The sequence below is a fragment of the Leptonotus elevatus genome, chromosome 15 (assembly GCF_054856555.1).
Source record: "Leptonotus elevatus isolate MCC_2025b chromosome 15, RoL_Lele_1.0, whole genome shotgun sequence".
Taxonomy (NCBI): Eukaryota; Metazoa; Chordata; class Actinopteri; order Syngnathiformes; family Syngnathidae; genus Leptonotus; species Leptonotus elevatus.
Window position 1 is genome coordinate 10,382,340 of NC_141253.1, and position 17,353 is coordinate 10,399,692.

The window sequence follows — 17,353 nt, forward strand, 5'->3', positions numbered from 1 at the left end:
CATGGCTGCACATGTGAAAAATAGACGAAGCGATTACCACCGTGTTTATGTTTGACAAGTAATGCCAGTCCCTACTGGGTAAACAGGGATTGTAATTGTAGTTTTCTGGAGTACGCTCGTGGCTTTTGAAAAAGGGTAATGCAGCGGTGACTCTTAACAGATTCAGTAATCAGTGCTATTTTTGTGTATGTATGAATTTCATCTTTAATTTATATTTAGTACAGAGTAGTGAAAGACACACACACCTTTGTTACTATTGTTAAGTCAGTCAAACTTCCTATGGCGGTGGCACGACTCAGTGGTAGAGTGGTCGTCTCACAACCCTGTGGTTTGGGTTCGATCTCATGCCATTGTGTCATCAGTAGGTGAATGAGTAGTCAAATGTAACGCGCTTTGAGGGCCTTGTAAGTTAGAAAAGCAACAATACAAAAACAAATTTATGAAAAATTACCCCTGAAATGAAATGACCCCCTAACTTAGTGGTTAGTCCGCCATCAATTTTGTTACGATAAGTGTTAAGTGATAGGTCGTGTTGGTTAAAAAGAAAGAAAGAAAGAAAGAAAGAAAGAAAGAAAGAAAGAAAGAAAGAAAGAAAAGAAAGGAAGAAAGAAAATAAAGAAATTTGGGTTTCTCACAGAATGCATTTAAAGAGGGGGAGGGGTATATGCCCATTGCTGGTACTTGATAAGAGGGGGATCTTTTACTCTATTGATTATCCATAGATAAATTTCCCAGAACATTATAGAGGCATATACATTCTGTCTTGGACTAATGGGAAGAAAGGAGAAAAATCATTATGCATTATGCTTCATTTTGGAGGTATTTTGACACAGACGCCTTTAGATGTCCAGATTTGCTTTCAATACCAGGTGATGGCCTTCATTCAGTTCTTGCCTTTTCACAAATATGCCTCAAGTCATCCCCATTTGTCTTTATCTATACCACACAAAATTGAGTTGAAATGATTGCATTTCAACCCCTTGAACATCAGTGACAATCCAACTGCAATATTCTGAGCGTTGACGTCATGTAGCCCACCCCCACCCGGCAGACTCGCTGGCACCGAAACACTATTTGGACCTTTCATTTTCGTAGAAGCCTGACGTGCCACGGAGGCCACTGTGACCTCTTTAATGTATTAATCAGTTTGTCCACTATAAGCTGACCGTATTACTGTCCATCTTTAGCAGCTAATACAAGAAAACACTGGCCAGCTGGCCCACAGTATTGATTTATAAAGTGATCACCAGTGGTGGTAGTCACCCTACACAGGAGATTGTCAATGGTGAACTAAGAGACATGCAGACATTCCCATCAGTCAGTCCAGCTGTGACTGATTGCAGATGCTTTGAGGAAGCATATCAGAAATTGTGCTTTCAAGAAATTGGAGATGTTGATTGGGTTGGTTCACCCAAAATGCTGACAGGGGGGGGTTGCCATGTCTACTCTCAACAGTACCCGCTAGGATAGCAGCGACTGTCACGGGATAGCAAGAGAGAAATTCATTTTAAAGTAACACTTATGTAGCCTTTGTATTGTCAACACGGGCTTGAGGAGAAAAGAAAAAAAGACTAAACAGGCTGTAATTTGCATGGCCTGTAGGTGGCAATAAATGCTCACCAGCTGCTTTTCTCCCGTTATCCAGAAGAGTTTTTTTTTAATATACATTGTGTCTAGTGTAAGTTAATAACATTTTCATCCCCCCAGAAAAAACAAAAACAAACATGGATAAAAATTCAAACCTCCCACCATTTTGAGATGCTGTACATGCTTTTTATTGGAATGGTGATATGTAGACTAAACCCTGTGTAAGTAATGCAACCCGATAGGTAAGCAACACAGAAATAGCCCCTGTTGTTTTTGAAACCATTTCATAGAGCTGGCTCGTTGCATTCAAGCATTCCGGTAGTACTTATGAAACGGCAACAGGCTATTTTCTGGGAATTTAATATCTCAGGCTACCTCTGTATTTCATCAAACACCCTCAGGGTTGCTTTTTGTTTGTATCTTCAAGGAGGCAACGTGGGATCTTAATGTTTTTAGAGCCAATTTTTGACATTAAGGGCAGGTTTGCATCGGTGTTGATTTAAATCTTGATTTTAGACAGTTCCTCTTTCAGACAAGTCCCTGTGAGGGGCGGCGGTTATGTGCAGGCATGACAGCAGCCTGCCTTCAAGATATAAAGCATTCTTAGTGGCTAAGCTCACAAGCAATTCGTTGAAAAGGCTCGCCATAACTCAGTCACGGCAACGCGGGGCTGCTGGCAAGCTGTTGCGTACATTTGCTATGGTGTTTTTCCCAAAATCTCTCTGAGGGTGCTTATTAATGTGCACGCCGCAGGTTATTCAAGATCACCATTCCACGAGTGGCTCCAGTCAAGTTAAGACCCGATGTAAGCAAGCCCAGTTCGAGATCTGATCTGCGCCGCATCGCCAAAGAAGTGAGCCTACAATCATAATGTCTTCCTTTCTCATCAACTCCAGTGAAATGACGACCAAGCATTTAAGTTTATGTAGTGTTCCAGCAACTCATAAAGAAGGTGCAACGCCGGATTGCACTGCTCAGGTTGTTTAATGTTCTCTATGCAGTTTACGCAGAAGTGCACTGTAGATAATTTGTGGCCTGTGGGAAAAAAAAATACAAATGTAGCTCTTCAGATAGAAGTCTAGTTAGTAGGAGAATATCATAGTAAATGTTCAACAGTAGGTAACTGCTGCATGAGGCTGCATTCAGCCATTATGATCTTCAACTATAAAATATTTTTAAGAGGCTCAAAGCACACCTTTTAGTTTGGCTGTAAAGTGATTTATTTGACTTGTTTAATCTTACTCTCTTTTTTAGTTTTTAGCTCCTTTTATTGTATAATGATTTAGCGTTTTATTTTGTCGTTTTAGCTCTGTGACTGGCCTTCTCATATGGGGGTGGAGGGGTTACTGGAGGATCCTTCGGCCCAGGGATCTAGGGGAGCTCTACGGTCAATCTGAGCCGGGGGTCTCTGTGAATGTGATGGCGGCCTTCCCTGTGGCCATGGGCTGTCATCTCTTTCCGTGTGGATGAGCTCCCCTTGGGTGCTTTTCCTCACATGGTTTCTCTGTGCCCCACAAATTTTTTTTCTCAGGTTGTGTGTGTATGTGTGGATTTTATTTTTATGTTGTATTCTGGCTGTTTTAATTGCACAGCACTGAGTTGCATTTTTATGTATGAAAAGTGCAATATAAATAAAGTTTGCATTTATTTGAATTATGGTATTGAGCTACTGCCAGGGCCGTACATGTCAGATGTATAGACATGCTGGCCATGGTTAAAACTTGATATTTTGATACAAAACTAACAGTTATAAGATTTTTACTGATAGGCTTTTGTAACAGTAGGGTTTAAAATGTTATTAATCAATTTACAGTCAAAACCAATGGTAAAAATGCTCTTCCAATCCAATGAGCCTCCAGGAGCCATGACCAACAACTCTGGTGAGGTTCAGATGCAGCAGAACAACCTACCACGCATTTAAAGCAATTTCTACATTTTGTGTGGCTCAGGCTTGCACTTTTTTTGTTTTCCAACTGCATCTCAATATCATAAAATCATATTTTATTTGCCCTTCGAGTCAGGAGCGTCATCTTGTTCCAGACAAAAATGCCGGCTAGCTCCATAAAAATCCACATTTTTACCCTGTGGAACTTCTGCCAATGGCAATGAAGTTCAATAAGGGTGTGTTGGTTCTGAGAGCATGCACGCAGGCGAGTCTTATTACTCCTGAATTTTGAGGCTAAGGGTTAATGGGAACTCAAACATCAAGTTGGAATTTCATGATGTACGTCGAGTCCTATTCATTTCTTGTGCTGTAACTTGCACTTCTCTTTGAGGTTCTGCGTTTATTCACTGTGTAAAACCTTGACAACATAATTGTCTGCCATTTTACAACAGGCATTAGCCGGTCTACTTGTCAGTCATTAATGACATCAACTGATTGGTCGGTTCTGTTACTTTAGTGGGAACGAAGGTGCTGCATTTTACTACATCAGTGGACATGTATTCATCCCTCACATGACTTATATTTGTCTTTAGGGCCTACCGTTTTCCAGTGTCTATTTTTATCAAATTGCCTGACTCGCTTACAGTTCAAACAGTTATTTAATGATCAATTGTCAGTTTATGGTTTCCTTTACTGGATGGGATTCAGCACAATAAAGTCATTTGTCTGTACAGCATGTGTTTGCTTTGTTGTTTTTGAGGGTCAGACTTGCCTTAAATCAGGTTAAAAGTAGATTTTTACATACCACACTTCATTTCCCACACCCCCTACGCATCTACAGTTCTTGTCTTACATCATCTACCTGCTCAAGAGCACAGCAACTACTCCTCTATTTTCTTTTATGCACAGTTAAGCCCAAAAAAATTAAAATAAATAAATAAAAGAAGAAGAACAAGCTCATCACGGAGAAAGCTTTTGCAACATGGCAGCTGTCTTTCCTGATCGAGGCAGCCAAGTAGAAAATAGTCTCAAAGGTGTGTGTGTGTGTGTGAAAAACACACACACGCACGCGCCGAATGAGCAGTTGTGTGCCTTTCGATGGCTTTAATTCAATACATGTTATATAGTATGCACCTATTAATGCACCTTTCAGGCTAGTAGCAGCTGCACTTGCAGGGGCCAAGAGCAGAAGCGAAAGGAAGTAAAAAAAAAAAGAAAGGAAAAAAAAAGAGGAGGAGAGTGATGGACTCCCCTCCCTCCCTAGGGGTCGTTGACATCAATAAGAAGCTAATAATCCTGCCTGGAGCTACCTCACAAGAGCAATCCACTGCAGTCCAGCCCTCCTCCTCCACATACATTTCACTCTGTACATCCCCACAAGACCATAGCTATAGACTTAGGATGGGTGGGATGGGGGTTAGGAAATAGAGGGAAAGGAGACATTTTTTGCTCCTCTTCACGTCTAGTTATCGATGAGGCCCGCTAGGGATTGTCTGCTATCGACTGTGCTTTTCTTTGGGGCTGCGGCGCTTGTTATGGGAGGCACGCATTTTGCAGAGCTTTGTTGTCGTACATGTGCATGTATGCCATGTTTGGTTTGTTTCTGATTGTGTTAGGTGAGGTGATTAGTTGCCTGATTAGGGCATGCATAAACTAGTTGTAAATCCACATGCACACACACGTAAGATATTCATCGCATGATAGATGCAGCTAAGCAAAGGTGAATGCAGAATTGAGCAAAAATGGGGTAAGCTCATTTCAACGTGATGTCATAACACGCACACACCCCTTTCTCCTTAATTGTCTTACGTGAAAGCAATCTCCTGTGATTGACTTCAACGGTCCAAACATTTAGCCCTTATGCTGATACTTGATTACATATGGCTGTCAAGGCTTGTTTAGATGTACACACACATATACTGTAGAGACTGTGACTTGCTCACAAAGAGAGAAAACCATGATGTCATCTTTTATATGCCCGCTACATCACTGGGCTGAAGGCTCGTTTACTAAAAAAATAACCATCCGATGCCCCCTAGAGGTGATGGGTTGAAACTACTCCCGTAAATACCTCGAGATGCATTGTCAATGATGAGCACCCATTCATACTGAACTCAATTCGACTTTACAACTAGTGCTGTGATAAACTGATACAGAAAAACAGCGCTACCAAAATTTTGAGTGAACCATATGCAGAATAGAAAATACTTGTATTTTAGTAAGAAATAAAAGTAACATTACAAGGATAAAGTTGTAATTGAAGTCAAGTCATTTTATTTCAATAGCCCTTAATTACAAACGAGTCAAAGTCCATCACGGGCCCACAGTGGACAAAGATGAGCAACATCCTCTGATCTAAACCCCCCAACTGGGCATGGAAAAAAACTCAAAACCTCAGGAACGGACCACAGATAGCGTAATGGACCTTCGATGTTGACAAGGCTGCAATAGATTCAAAGTGGGCCACATTTATCACATAATATGCTTGCATACAATGTTAACTAAAACATCATGAGAGTCCATAATGAGATGAAGCACCACAGGTAAAGTGGTTCTTCCTCAGGCCCTGGCTATGAATCTTTCATAGCAACACTTATGGGGAAATAATCCACTTCAGATTTTGTCCTGGTCGGTCAGTGCAGAATCCATACAGCACGAGCCTCAAACTCAGACACCTAGCCCCCCTCGCCAAGCAGAAGAGGAGGGGAAAGAGAGTGGAAAAGCTTTACTACAACAGGCCTAAATTCCAGTGTAAACATGAGGTTTAGGTCAAAAAATGTAACATTTATGCTGAGGTAGTAGCTCTAATTTCCATGCGTAGGGCATTGCAGTACACTGGAGCCTGAATAGAAAATGCTCTAAACTTCTTTTTAGCTCTCAGAGTCACAAAAAGAACAGCGTGTTGTGAATCTAAGTTTCAGGACGGAACATACTGTACCATTAAGTCAGCAAGGTGCTAAACCATGCCATATTTTATGAGAAAGTAACAAAACCTTAAACTCACATCTCAAATGGACCGGGAGCCAATGCAAGTTGGCCAGTATAGGCGTAATATGTATGTACTGTCGATGTAAGTATGAGTAATGCTTGCTTCTGTTCTGAGTCACTTTGGGTAATGTTACTTTTATAAAAACCCAGAGTACTCTAGTCTTCAAAAGCTGTTCTACTTTGCATATGATATTGCCAAGAGGCAGCAGACAAATTATAAAAATAAAAAAAAAGAAGGTCAAATACTGAGCCCTGCAGTACTCCGTAAATGGCATTACAATACTCAGAGGTTAAATTACCACAGATTACATGGTGTGTCCTCTCTGAGAGATACGATCTAAACCAAGAAAGAGCACGTTTTAAGGCAATCTAATAGTACTGCATGTTATCAAAGGGAATACTGAGACCGAGTAATAATACTGTAGTATTGATGACGTGTCAGAATCCATATAGCTGTAATCTGCCTTGAACCTGGACTGAATTTTTTAAATAAAAAAAATAGATTGTAATCATCAAGTTGTTGTGCTACATTTTTTCCAAGAATGTTCTAGATAAATAAGAGATTGAAGGGTGCAGGTGGTGCACAAATCCATACTCACCTTTATTCACCCGGCGCTTTGGAAGCAAAGTCAGTGGTAAAGCGGAACAGCTGAAAAATCCAACCTTGCTGGTGTCCAAGCAGCGTGACGTACATGAATATTTTCAGCGCACCTATGCAGCACTTCAAGTATTTACACCGGTAATTATTAACAAGTTGTCAACAATAAAACAAATGAAAATATATTCTTCTCAGATCTAGTTCAAGATCTCAGTTCACAAGAAGTTGACTTGAATTAGGCAGGAGACACCGTTTCAGGACCCTAATAGCAAAATGTGCAACTCATGTTACGACAGGATAGGTTGTTGCTTTCTGAGCAATATATATTTAAAACTGACGTGTGAGAGTTTCACCTCTTTGGTGATGTTGTCCTGGACCAGGCTGTAGAGGGGCACCACGCGGCTCACTTCCAACAGGACGGGGATGGGTGAGGGCTGCTCGCCGCCCCTACCGCGGCCCTTCGGCACCACGCCTCCTGCCGCCCCTGCCTGGTGGTGGCACAGGTGACAGCTGAGTGGGCAGCTCCCCTTCTCCTCACAGTGGATCTCCACGCCGTTGACCGCATCATCGGACAGCAGCTGGGTCTTCTGCAATGCCGTCAGGTAGCTAATGAAGGGCACCGATTTCAGCTCATAACGTCCACCGCCAACACCAAGCCCTTGCTCTGTTGCTTCTGGAAGAGATAAAAAAACAAAAACAAAAAACAAATACCGGTATAACAAACAGCTTGTGGCCTACATCTGGAGTGACTCTCTGGCTCAAGAACAACAACCTCTAAACCCACCGTCATCAGCTTTCTAAAGGCCGGATGGCAGGAACCCCCCCCCCCCCCCCCCGCAGAGTCAATAAGCAATGTTTGATCTTCCCATCGGAGGTAGGGTGACGGAAACAAAACCATTCCCGAGGATGAGGAGGCAACATGTGTGTGTGGAATCAAGCATGTCATTGTCATACTGTCAATGCAACGGCATCAACAACAGACCAACCAAGGGCCCATAACATAACGTCTGTTGCTTGAAACCAAGATGCCTTTTGTTTTGTTTTGCTGCCCTGTACATTTGTTGTCTGTTGTATTTTAATAAATACTTTTTGATATTCTGTTCAATTCACCTTATTCACACATAACCTTTGGCGTTCATCTGTTTACGCATGTTTGTCTTATGCAACAGTTGTCCGTTGACGTGCAGGTAGACACAGAACCAGGCAAAAAGAATGGTGCCAATTTCCCCAGCCATTGATCTCGCACCAGCTTGTGAATTAAAATGTCATTGTTGGTTGCAGTATAATTACTCATCTGGGACACAACCCCAGTGGGTGGCTGGGGTTGCGTTGCCCAGGGCAACAACGGACGAGGTGACAAATACGTTCCATAGCAATGCAACACAGATGTTGGGAGATGCGGATAATCATTCTGATGATTGGATGTGTTGAATATGCCACACATATATGCAAGTCATTGCCCGTGTCGAGTAAGGATACAATATAGTATTCATTTAATTGGTTAAACAAACATATAATTTGTATAATGTAATCAAATTGTAATGTATTTTTTGTACTATTTTTTTGTACAAACATACAAATCATGCCATTGCTATTTAATGAAATATTTGGGATAATATTAAGTTAAAGAGCAAACGCTACTCTAACCACAACTAGAATAAATATTACCATTTAGTTTTTGCTTTTCCGTTATTATGCTGCACAGTGCAGTAATACCCTATGAGCCTATTCGATCGGAAGACTTGTTCTGACACCCAGTGGTTATTCTCTGCAATCACTAGCTCGAGAAAAAAACGATGACATCATTTCAGTGCTTTCGCGATGGTCTCTACTCTGTCTCGCTCTCTTTCTTTCTAGAATCATTGTGCAATAATAATAATAATTATTATTATTACACACTATATATATATATAAAATATCAGTAGCCTACCAAATAGATTTATTTTTTATACAAATCAGCAATTATGATAATACTGTAAACTCACCCAAATACATTAATATTTTAATTTTAATAAAGACATTTTTTTTTCCTGTTAAAAATGATCAAAATCCAACGAATCACACTGCAGGATGTGCTTGTGTTTTGATGGCGGCCGTGCGACACAGCAGCAGCCAATCACGACAAACGTTTCTGTTTACGCACACTACGTAACCACGTAACCTTGCGTACGTGACGTCATCGTCACTGCAGTCTTTGCAGCGGACGCAGTAGCAGAAACTGAAGCAAGCACGTCCGTCTCAGCACATCTTTACTTGCCTACAAACAAAGGTAATTCATTTCCACAATGTTACGTTAGGAGAGCACATAAAAAGTAGCCATCTTGTACACGGAATCACAATGTCGCTTGCTCTCGAGGGAGACGTTTAGCTCGTGTGGCCTGTCTTGTTATTAGCCGAATGTTATGAAGGTTGCTAAATAATTAGCGTTGATGCTTTAGCACATTGTCTTCACGCTTTTTAAGCAACGATTCAACATGGTTGATTACACCCTTAGAAATGGGCTTGGCTCGTTAAATGTTGACGTAGAGACCAGTTATGTTTGGACTGTCTTACACGAACTGTCATTGTATCTGCTGAGACAAGCGCTCGCATCGTTTACGTCCAAAACATAGTCCGGTTATTAACTGCGTGTATGCTTAAGTTAGAGAAAGACATTCACAGCAAAGGATGTGTTCTTCAGTTCTCATGCCGCCAAACAACAAAAATAAAGTATGTACAGTACACATTGTGTTAATACGTAACCATAATCAATTTCATATTTAACTGTGGATGAAAAAATGAAGCGTGTGGTAAAAATGTAAGCGATGCATGTATGCACAGGTTACATTCAAGTGAATGGGAAAATGCCCCTGCCTATCAATATGACTGAACATATAGACATTGACATTTTTCGTCTTTATTCTCGCCCATGTCCTCTTTCCGTAACTGAGTAAGTGACATTCCAGCAGTCAACTGTCGGGTTTGGAAGCGTCGCGTGTGGCTGCCCTAAGAAGGGAATCAAGCAACCAGTTTCATAATTCCGATTAACTAATCAAACAAATTAAGATCAAATTCATTGTGCTACCCTTACCACGTCTAAACATTGTTCCAGCAACTCTCTGCATTGTCAAAGTAACCTATGAGGTTTTCTTTGTTTCAGGCAAAAAGGCGTAATGGCAGCACCATCTTACCCACTTGATCCAGATCTAATGAGGGAGGTCCTTGAATGTCCCATCTGCCTGGAGACCTTCAACGAGGACCAAATGAGACCCAAACTCCTCCAGTGTGGTCACACCGTGTGCCGCCACTGCCTGGAGCGGCTGTTGGCCAACACCATCAATGGTGTGCGCTGTCCGTTCTGCAGCAAGGTCTCGCGCATGAGCAGTATCTCGCAGTTGGCCGACAACCTCACGGTGCTCAAGATCCTCGACTGTGCAACATCGTGTGGCGCCGCCGCCGCCGCCCTCATGTGCGGGTCCTGCTGCAGCCGCCTGCCGCGGCAGTACTGCCACGACTGCGCCGCCGTCCTTTGCGAGCTCTGTAAAGGCGAAAGCCATCTACACCGCGGTCATTCCGTTCTGCCCATTCGGATGGCTGCCGAGCAACGTCGGAAAGAACTGGGCGGCAAACTTTCTACCTTACGTGATATCATGGGCGAAATCCAGAAGAAAAAGACAGCTATTGAAAATATTACCAAATCTTTAAGAGCAAAGTACCGAGCGGTGCAGCAGGATTACAAGGCGGCCGAGCTGCAGCTTCAAGAGGAGCTGAGTCGCTCTCGGAGGACATTCACTGCGTCAATGGCAGAGGTACAAAAGCTTAATGGGCAGGTCCTTGAGGAGCAGACGTACCTCCTTAACATTGCGGAGGTCAAGGTGGTCTCGTGCTGCGACTATCTGACCATGCGGGCGAGGCAGAGCGACATCAGTCTGCTCAGGGACGACGGAGGCGGGTGTGAGGACGAGGAGCTCAACCTCAGGAGCAGCTTGCCCACCGTGTTTCAGCTGCACGAGCCAGAGTTGATCCGGACGGAACACTCCAAACCAGCAGAAGTGGGCCAGTTGACCACAAGCGCGTACACGGTCGATACAGACGATTCGGAATGCGCTTCGGACGTTGCGCTCGAGGGTGACGTCGAGGGTCTACATGGGGCTGTAGGTGGTGCAAAGGGGGCTCCCTTGGATCTTTACCGAGATGTTGACATGGTTGCAGCGATGGATGATAGAATCAGTTGCTCTCCTGGCACCTTTAAGTCAAAGTCAATGGACGCGGGGGGGGATTCGCAGGGAGGCGCATGTGCAGGCCCCCCAGTGTGCCAGTTTGTGAAGAAGATGGGCTGCAAGGGAGCTCTTCCTGGTTCTTTCAATTTACCAGTTAGCATCTGCGTAACCCAGCAGGGAGAGGTCCTCGTGGCCGACCGTGGCAACTACCGAATCCAAATCTTCAACCGCAAAGGATTCCAGCGCGAAATCCGCCGAAACGCCAGCAGCATCGACAACTTTGTCCTGAGCTTCCTTGGTGCCGACCTGCCGAACCTCATGCCCTTGTCCATCGCCGTTACGCCTCAGGGTCTGATCGGCATCACTGACAACTACGACAACTCCGTCAAAATTTACACCATGGACGGGCAGTGCGTGGCCTGCCACAAGAACCAGCTCATCAAGCCCTGGGGCATTACCGCCACGCCCTCGGGCCAGTTTGTGGTGTCGGACGTGGAGGGCGGCAAGCTGTGGTGCCTCGCCGTCGACCGCAACATTGGCGTGGTGAGCTACAGTCGGCTCTGCTCGGCGGTGCGGCCCAAGTTTGTGACGTGCGACGCCACTGGGACCGTTTACTTCACCCAAGGACTGGCGCTCAACTTTGAGAAACGCCACAACGAGCCCCACCTCGAAGGCGGCTTCTCAATCGGCTCAGTGGGCACCGACGGCCAACTGGGCAAGCAGCTCAGCCATTTCTTCTCCGAGTCGGAAGACTTCTGCTGCATCACCGGCATGTGCGTTGACGCCAACGGGGATCTGCTGGTGACGGACAGTGGCAGGAAAGAAATCCTGCAGTTTCCCAAAGAAGGCGGGTTTAAGGTTCTCATCCAGGAGGGACTGAACTGCCCTGTGGGGGTGGCCAGCACGCCCAAAGGGCAGTTATTGGTGCTGGACTGCTGGGACCACTGTGTCAAAGTCTACACATATATTCAAAGAAGGCACTCATCCACCTCCTAGAGGTGTGAACCGCACAAAGTATGAAAGGAAGCATAGTTTTCTTAGTTGTTTGCAAAAGGTGCACATAGAAGAAGTATATCTATTTTTTGTTTTAACTTATCCTCACAACAACTTGGGCAACAGAATTTTAAATTGTGTCTGAGACACGTCTGTCGGGTCAAAGTCAGGCTACATTTGTGTATTCTAACTTTGGCATGAACGATCTTGCAATACGTTTTGTAGCAACTTACAATGTAATAAATTCCAGCAAATCTTATAATGGCTGAAAATGAATAATGAATACAATTTACAATTAACTCAAAAAAATTAATAAAACCCTATAATGTAATAATTTCAACAATAATGTAGTAAAAATCTGGACTGATATTGTAATAATTTTTTTACAGATAATGTAATATTTAATTGCATTATGCCCCATGACAATAACACAAAAACTCTAGTCAATAAAACATGAACATAACATTATTAAATAAAATGAAAAACAGGTACATTTAGCGGTACCCAAGTGGGTGTAGCTTACAATGATTAACTCTGTTGAGTCGGTTTAACACTAAACAAATCAACTCTGTCAAATAACTCCAACACTAAACTTTAAATCAGACGTTAAAAATACACTTTGGGGTTTGAAATCAACTCTGAAATATTTAACACCTAGATATTAACACTCAAATTTGTGCTCTTAGATTGTCAAAACAAAATGTAGAACTTTGGATTGAAAATTAACATTATTACATTACTGGGTTTTATTACATGTTTGATTGAGTTAAGTGCAAATGTTTACATTATCAGGAAATTCATCAATTGTAGGGCGCTACAACTCAGCTTTATATTTAAGAATACAGGCACAGGGTGACTGAAAATAAGTTTCTCCGTTTATAATTGATTTTGATTTGCAATACACGAAAAACACTAACGAGAGCTATAACTGCATTCACACGTGAAATAGTGTAAATCTGGGCTTTGAGCCTGTGAAGCACTTTATTGTGGACTCATTTTAATTGCACATCGACAGCTTTAAAGTTTTACTGTGCAGTTTGCTAATAACATGCGCTTTTGACTTTGGTAAACTGCATTCAGTAACTTTCAGGGAGCATGCACGTCGTGTTGTGTTATATGCACTATGTGACTCATTTGCTGTGGTGGGTGGCGGATGCTGTGGCATATTACAATAGTTTGTGTGGTTTTGTAGGTTTTCATTCATATTGGCTTTGTCAGGTTTAGAAAAACGTAATTATGTAGCTGTTAAATGTGTACTTTTTGTTAAGCTTAACAGAAGAGTGGAAGTGACTAGTGAGGCTGTAAAATGTCAACATTGACACCAAGTGCGGATGTGGGCTAAATAAGGGCACACAAACAGGAGCTCAGAACATTCAGAGATCACATTAATATAAAGTGTTTTGTTTCTCTACAACCATTCAAGGGAATTCAGTCAAATGTCTATTATATTTGTGGGGAGAACCATCACATCTGTCCGATCTGATCTTTTGAGAATTTAGAACGATATCGTATGGCAATTTATTTAGAAAACCCACAAATTCTTGATGTGCATCTCAGCCAAAATGACTGGAAAATAGTTTGGTTTGAATGGTATTGTTTTCATATGACATAAAAATATTTAAGAACCGAGCAAGAACTTGATTGTCCGTATGTACAGGTACATCCCATATTCCTCTTGGTGTTTAAGTCCTATTTCTTATCATACACTACAAAAAGCTACAGATCAGATACTATAAAGATCTGTAGCTCCTTATATCAACACAAAAACATGTATTCTACACTCACCAGATAGATAGAGATAAATATAAATACACAATTGTCATTGCTTCATCAAAACTAAAGAGATTGCACACGTTATTAATTGAGCAATATGTGTATCATTGCGGTTGCCGTTAACAGAAATGGCTTTCAGTATGATGAAGCGCACATAATGGCAAACTACAACTTCAATAATAAACTTTTAAAAATGGAGCATTTTGTAAAGGAATGTTTTTTGTATTTATTTCCTAAAAAAATATGGGTCAAATATTTGAGAATTCCTGTGCTTACTATTTTTTTCGTGCTCGCAAAAACAAACAAACACGTGCTAGTGTATATGGCACAAACAGTAGCCATAAAGGTATGAACCATTTAATGTTTTTTTTTGCGGGGGGCGGGTGGTATAAAAACCTACATAAATATGTCTGCTGTAAAACAATATGCACCTTTCAGCCCAGGTTGTGTTCATAAGAGCACCTTGTTTGAGCCTTAAAGATGACTGCACTTAAAACTTGCATACACATATAGACAGTGCACATGTGTAAGTCAAGTGAATAGGAGATGTGAATCACTACATTTTAGTCAGGCAGAAAAGTATATAAACAGACAAAAAAAAAGAAGAAGAAGTGTCCTTGTGTCAGTGTGCTGAACATCAATGTGTGTTGGTCATGTTGTATTTTTATTTTTTACGTGTCATTTCATCCTGCAATTGGTATTGTTAAAACATTTGCATTGGGCCCTTGAACTGAACTTCCTCCCTCCTCCATGTCTCTCAGGTGCTCTGGAGCATGTGACTTTTACAATGTGTTGAACAAATGGACAAAAAAAAAAATCGTGCTGTGGTCCAATCTGTGTTTGAATTATTGATTCTCGAGTGCAATAAACATTTCTGAATAAAACCTAACATTATTTGTATGTTTTTTTTTCTAAAACAAATGACAATCATTTTTAAAGATACACAAAGAGCAGCTTTAAGAAACCTCTACTTCAATGAATGTCATCATCATTACAAGCATATTTTTTTTCAAATTAAACATTTAATCAGGCAAAAAAAGAATAATTTCTAACTAAAATGTCCAAATATTAAGGACAAATCAGAACTCGGAGATACGCTGCAAATTTGTTGCTACGTGGCTGTAGAAAATGGCCCCCATGTTGCGAGTAACGGTATTTGCTAATTGTCATGTAAGCACTAAAATAAGTATACAAACGCTTTGAATGTAAAAGTTCTTCTGAAGTTGTACTCACTGTGCATTTCATCTCACCTTTCTGGTACTGGAGCCAGAGCTGCTGCTGGGCCTTCCTGCTCGGGAAGGAGATGCTGCAGCTGAGCTCGGAGCCGTACAGCGCCTCAGACACGTAGTGGCTGCCATATTGCCTCAGGAATGCCAGCAGCTCCTCGCGTGTGCTCTCTCCTGACAACGTTTTTAGAATCTTTGCGAAACCTAAAGGGTCAAGAACCAACACATAAATGTAACAATCCAACCACTGTACTGCTATTTTTCACAATATGTTCTATGCAGCTCCACTAGTCTAAATATGGTATTCTGGTTAATATTGCTTTAGTGGAATATGAATTTAGCAGCAAAATCCAGCCAGGGGGCGGCCATTTTTCCGCTTGCTGTCGACTGAAGATGACATCATCAACATTGCTCATGTGTCAGGTAAGAACCAATCAGAGCGCAGCTTTAGAAACCAGGCGAGCTGTGATTGGTCGTTGCCTGAGCAACTGTGATGTCATCTTCAGTCAACAGCAAGTGGCAAAATGGCCGCCCCCTGAGATGGACAAAAACGACTCGTGAGGTCACATATTACATGTTATTGTCAAGAAATGTTAACGGTTGACTTTCACTTTAAACATTTTACAACTGATGTCAAGTAAACTTGGAAGAAAAACACATATTAGCGAGAAATGTGATCAAAAGGCAAGAAGCCAGGCAAATCAGTAGGAGCAAATGAGTCAGCTCCCCGTAACATAACCATGAATGTACACAAACTTGTCAAGAGTCAAATAGAACGCTCATTATTGGCTCTACATAGTAAACAAGTTTTCTGTGCAGGATCAAATAGGATCGTATGCTAAGTCGAAACACTCTGTTTTCATTTATATGTGTTTATGTGCTTCCTTAGGGTCTGCTATTTTGGTTAGCAAAGCAGTACAGAAGTTAAGTCCTTAACTCATTCACTGCCATTGACGGCTATAGACTTCAAAAATTCATTTGAACTATTTCTATTAGTTTAACTTTTTTTTTCACTTTTGTTAACAAGAGTATGAAAACCTAGAAGAACATTATTGTACATTTAGAACAGATATACAATTTGTGATTAATCGTGAGTTAACTATTGAAGTCATGCGATTAATTACAATTACAAATTTTAATCGCCTGACGCCCCAATCTTTTTAATAATCTTTTCTTTAAAAAAAATAATAAAATAAAATATTATTAAAAATTTGTTTTTAGGTTTTCATACTCTTGTTAACAAAAGTGGAAAAAAGTTAAACTAATAGAAATAGTTCAAATTAATTTTTGACGTTTATCGCCGTCAATGACAGAGAATGAGTTAATATCTGTGTGAGTTAATAACAGTCTAGATACCCTACTATTTCATTTTGATGGGGAAAAAAGTGTCTATTTGAGGGAGGCATGTATTTTTCTTACATAAACACGGACACTACAATTTCGCTGAAAATCAAATATACAGTACAATCAATTCTCACCACTATTCATAACAAATGTAATCGCTAGTCAATCTGGTGTGTATTTATTTAGCTAATGCTGAATCTATTCTTAGTTGACAGTTCAACATCTGTAAATAAGCAATGCACTCACCACAATCCAACACTTTTTGGCCCCACATTGTGACATTGGAAATAAACCACCAGAAAAGTTCCAATTCCATTGCGTCTGACTATATTTCCCATAATTCTTAGACCCGGAAGCGGGAAGTACTTCTACTTCTGGTATGGCGAAAACATGCCTTGCCTCCTAGCGATTTAACAGTTTCATTTATTTACTGTGTCATACACATCGCTCTGACAACTGTGAGTGACACGCACATGGGCCAAACAACGAGCTTGCTGACTGGAATGGAGTAAATGAAGTAGACATCGAGTCACTGATAATAATGAAAGCAGGGCTGAACAGCTGCTCTTTAGCGGCGGTAATGTTTCTCTCAAAGCTGACCTGAAGCCAGAGTGATGGAGCTGAGTTTGACTTTGTACAAATTGCTGCGCACTCGCCACTGTTGAACCATGGGGTAGCCTGCAGCCTCGTTGAACTTGGCGTCGCCTGAAAATGATGCACAATGGGTAGGACAAAAATGAATGCATTACAAATAATCAAC

General features: G+C 41.5%; 2 protein-coding genes across 4 annotated transcripts in view; one reads left to right on the top strand and one right to left on the bottom strand.

Annotated features, from left to right (window-relative positions):
* astn2 (astrotactin 2) overlaps positions 1–17,353 on the bottom strand; it is a 229,487-nt gene that overhangs the window by 39,670 nt on the left and 172,464 nt on the right. For all 3 annotated transcript variants that reach the window (XM_086096391.1, XM_086096390.1, XM_086096392.1), the window contains exons 15-17: positions 17,194–17,298; positions 15,274–15,453; positions 7,412–7,731 (exon numbers count right to left, since the gene is read on the bottom strand). In XM_086096391.1, coding sequence (XP_085952517.1) covers positions 7,412–7,731; positions 15,274–15,453; positions 17,194–17,298 — 605 coding nt within the window. The remainder of the gene's footprint in view (positions 1–7,411; positions 7,732–15,273; positions 15,454–17,193; positions 17,299–17,353) is intronic.
* trim32 (tripartite motif containing 32) lies at positions 9,231–14,912 on the top strand. The gene is made up of 2 exons (XM_086096393.1): positions 9,231–9,327; positions 10,198–14,912. Exon 2 carries the CDS (start codon positions 10,211–10,213, stop codon positions 12,251–12,253), a length of 2,043 nt encoding a protein of 680 aa, XP_085952519.1. The 5' UTR covers positions 9,231–9,327; positions 10,198–10,210; the 3' UTR covers positions 12,254–14,912.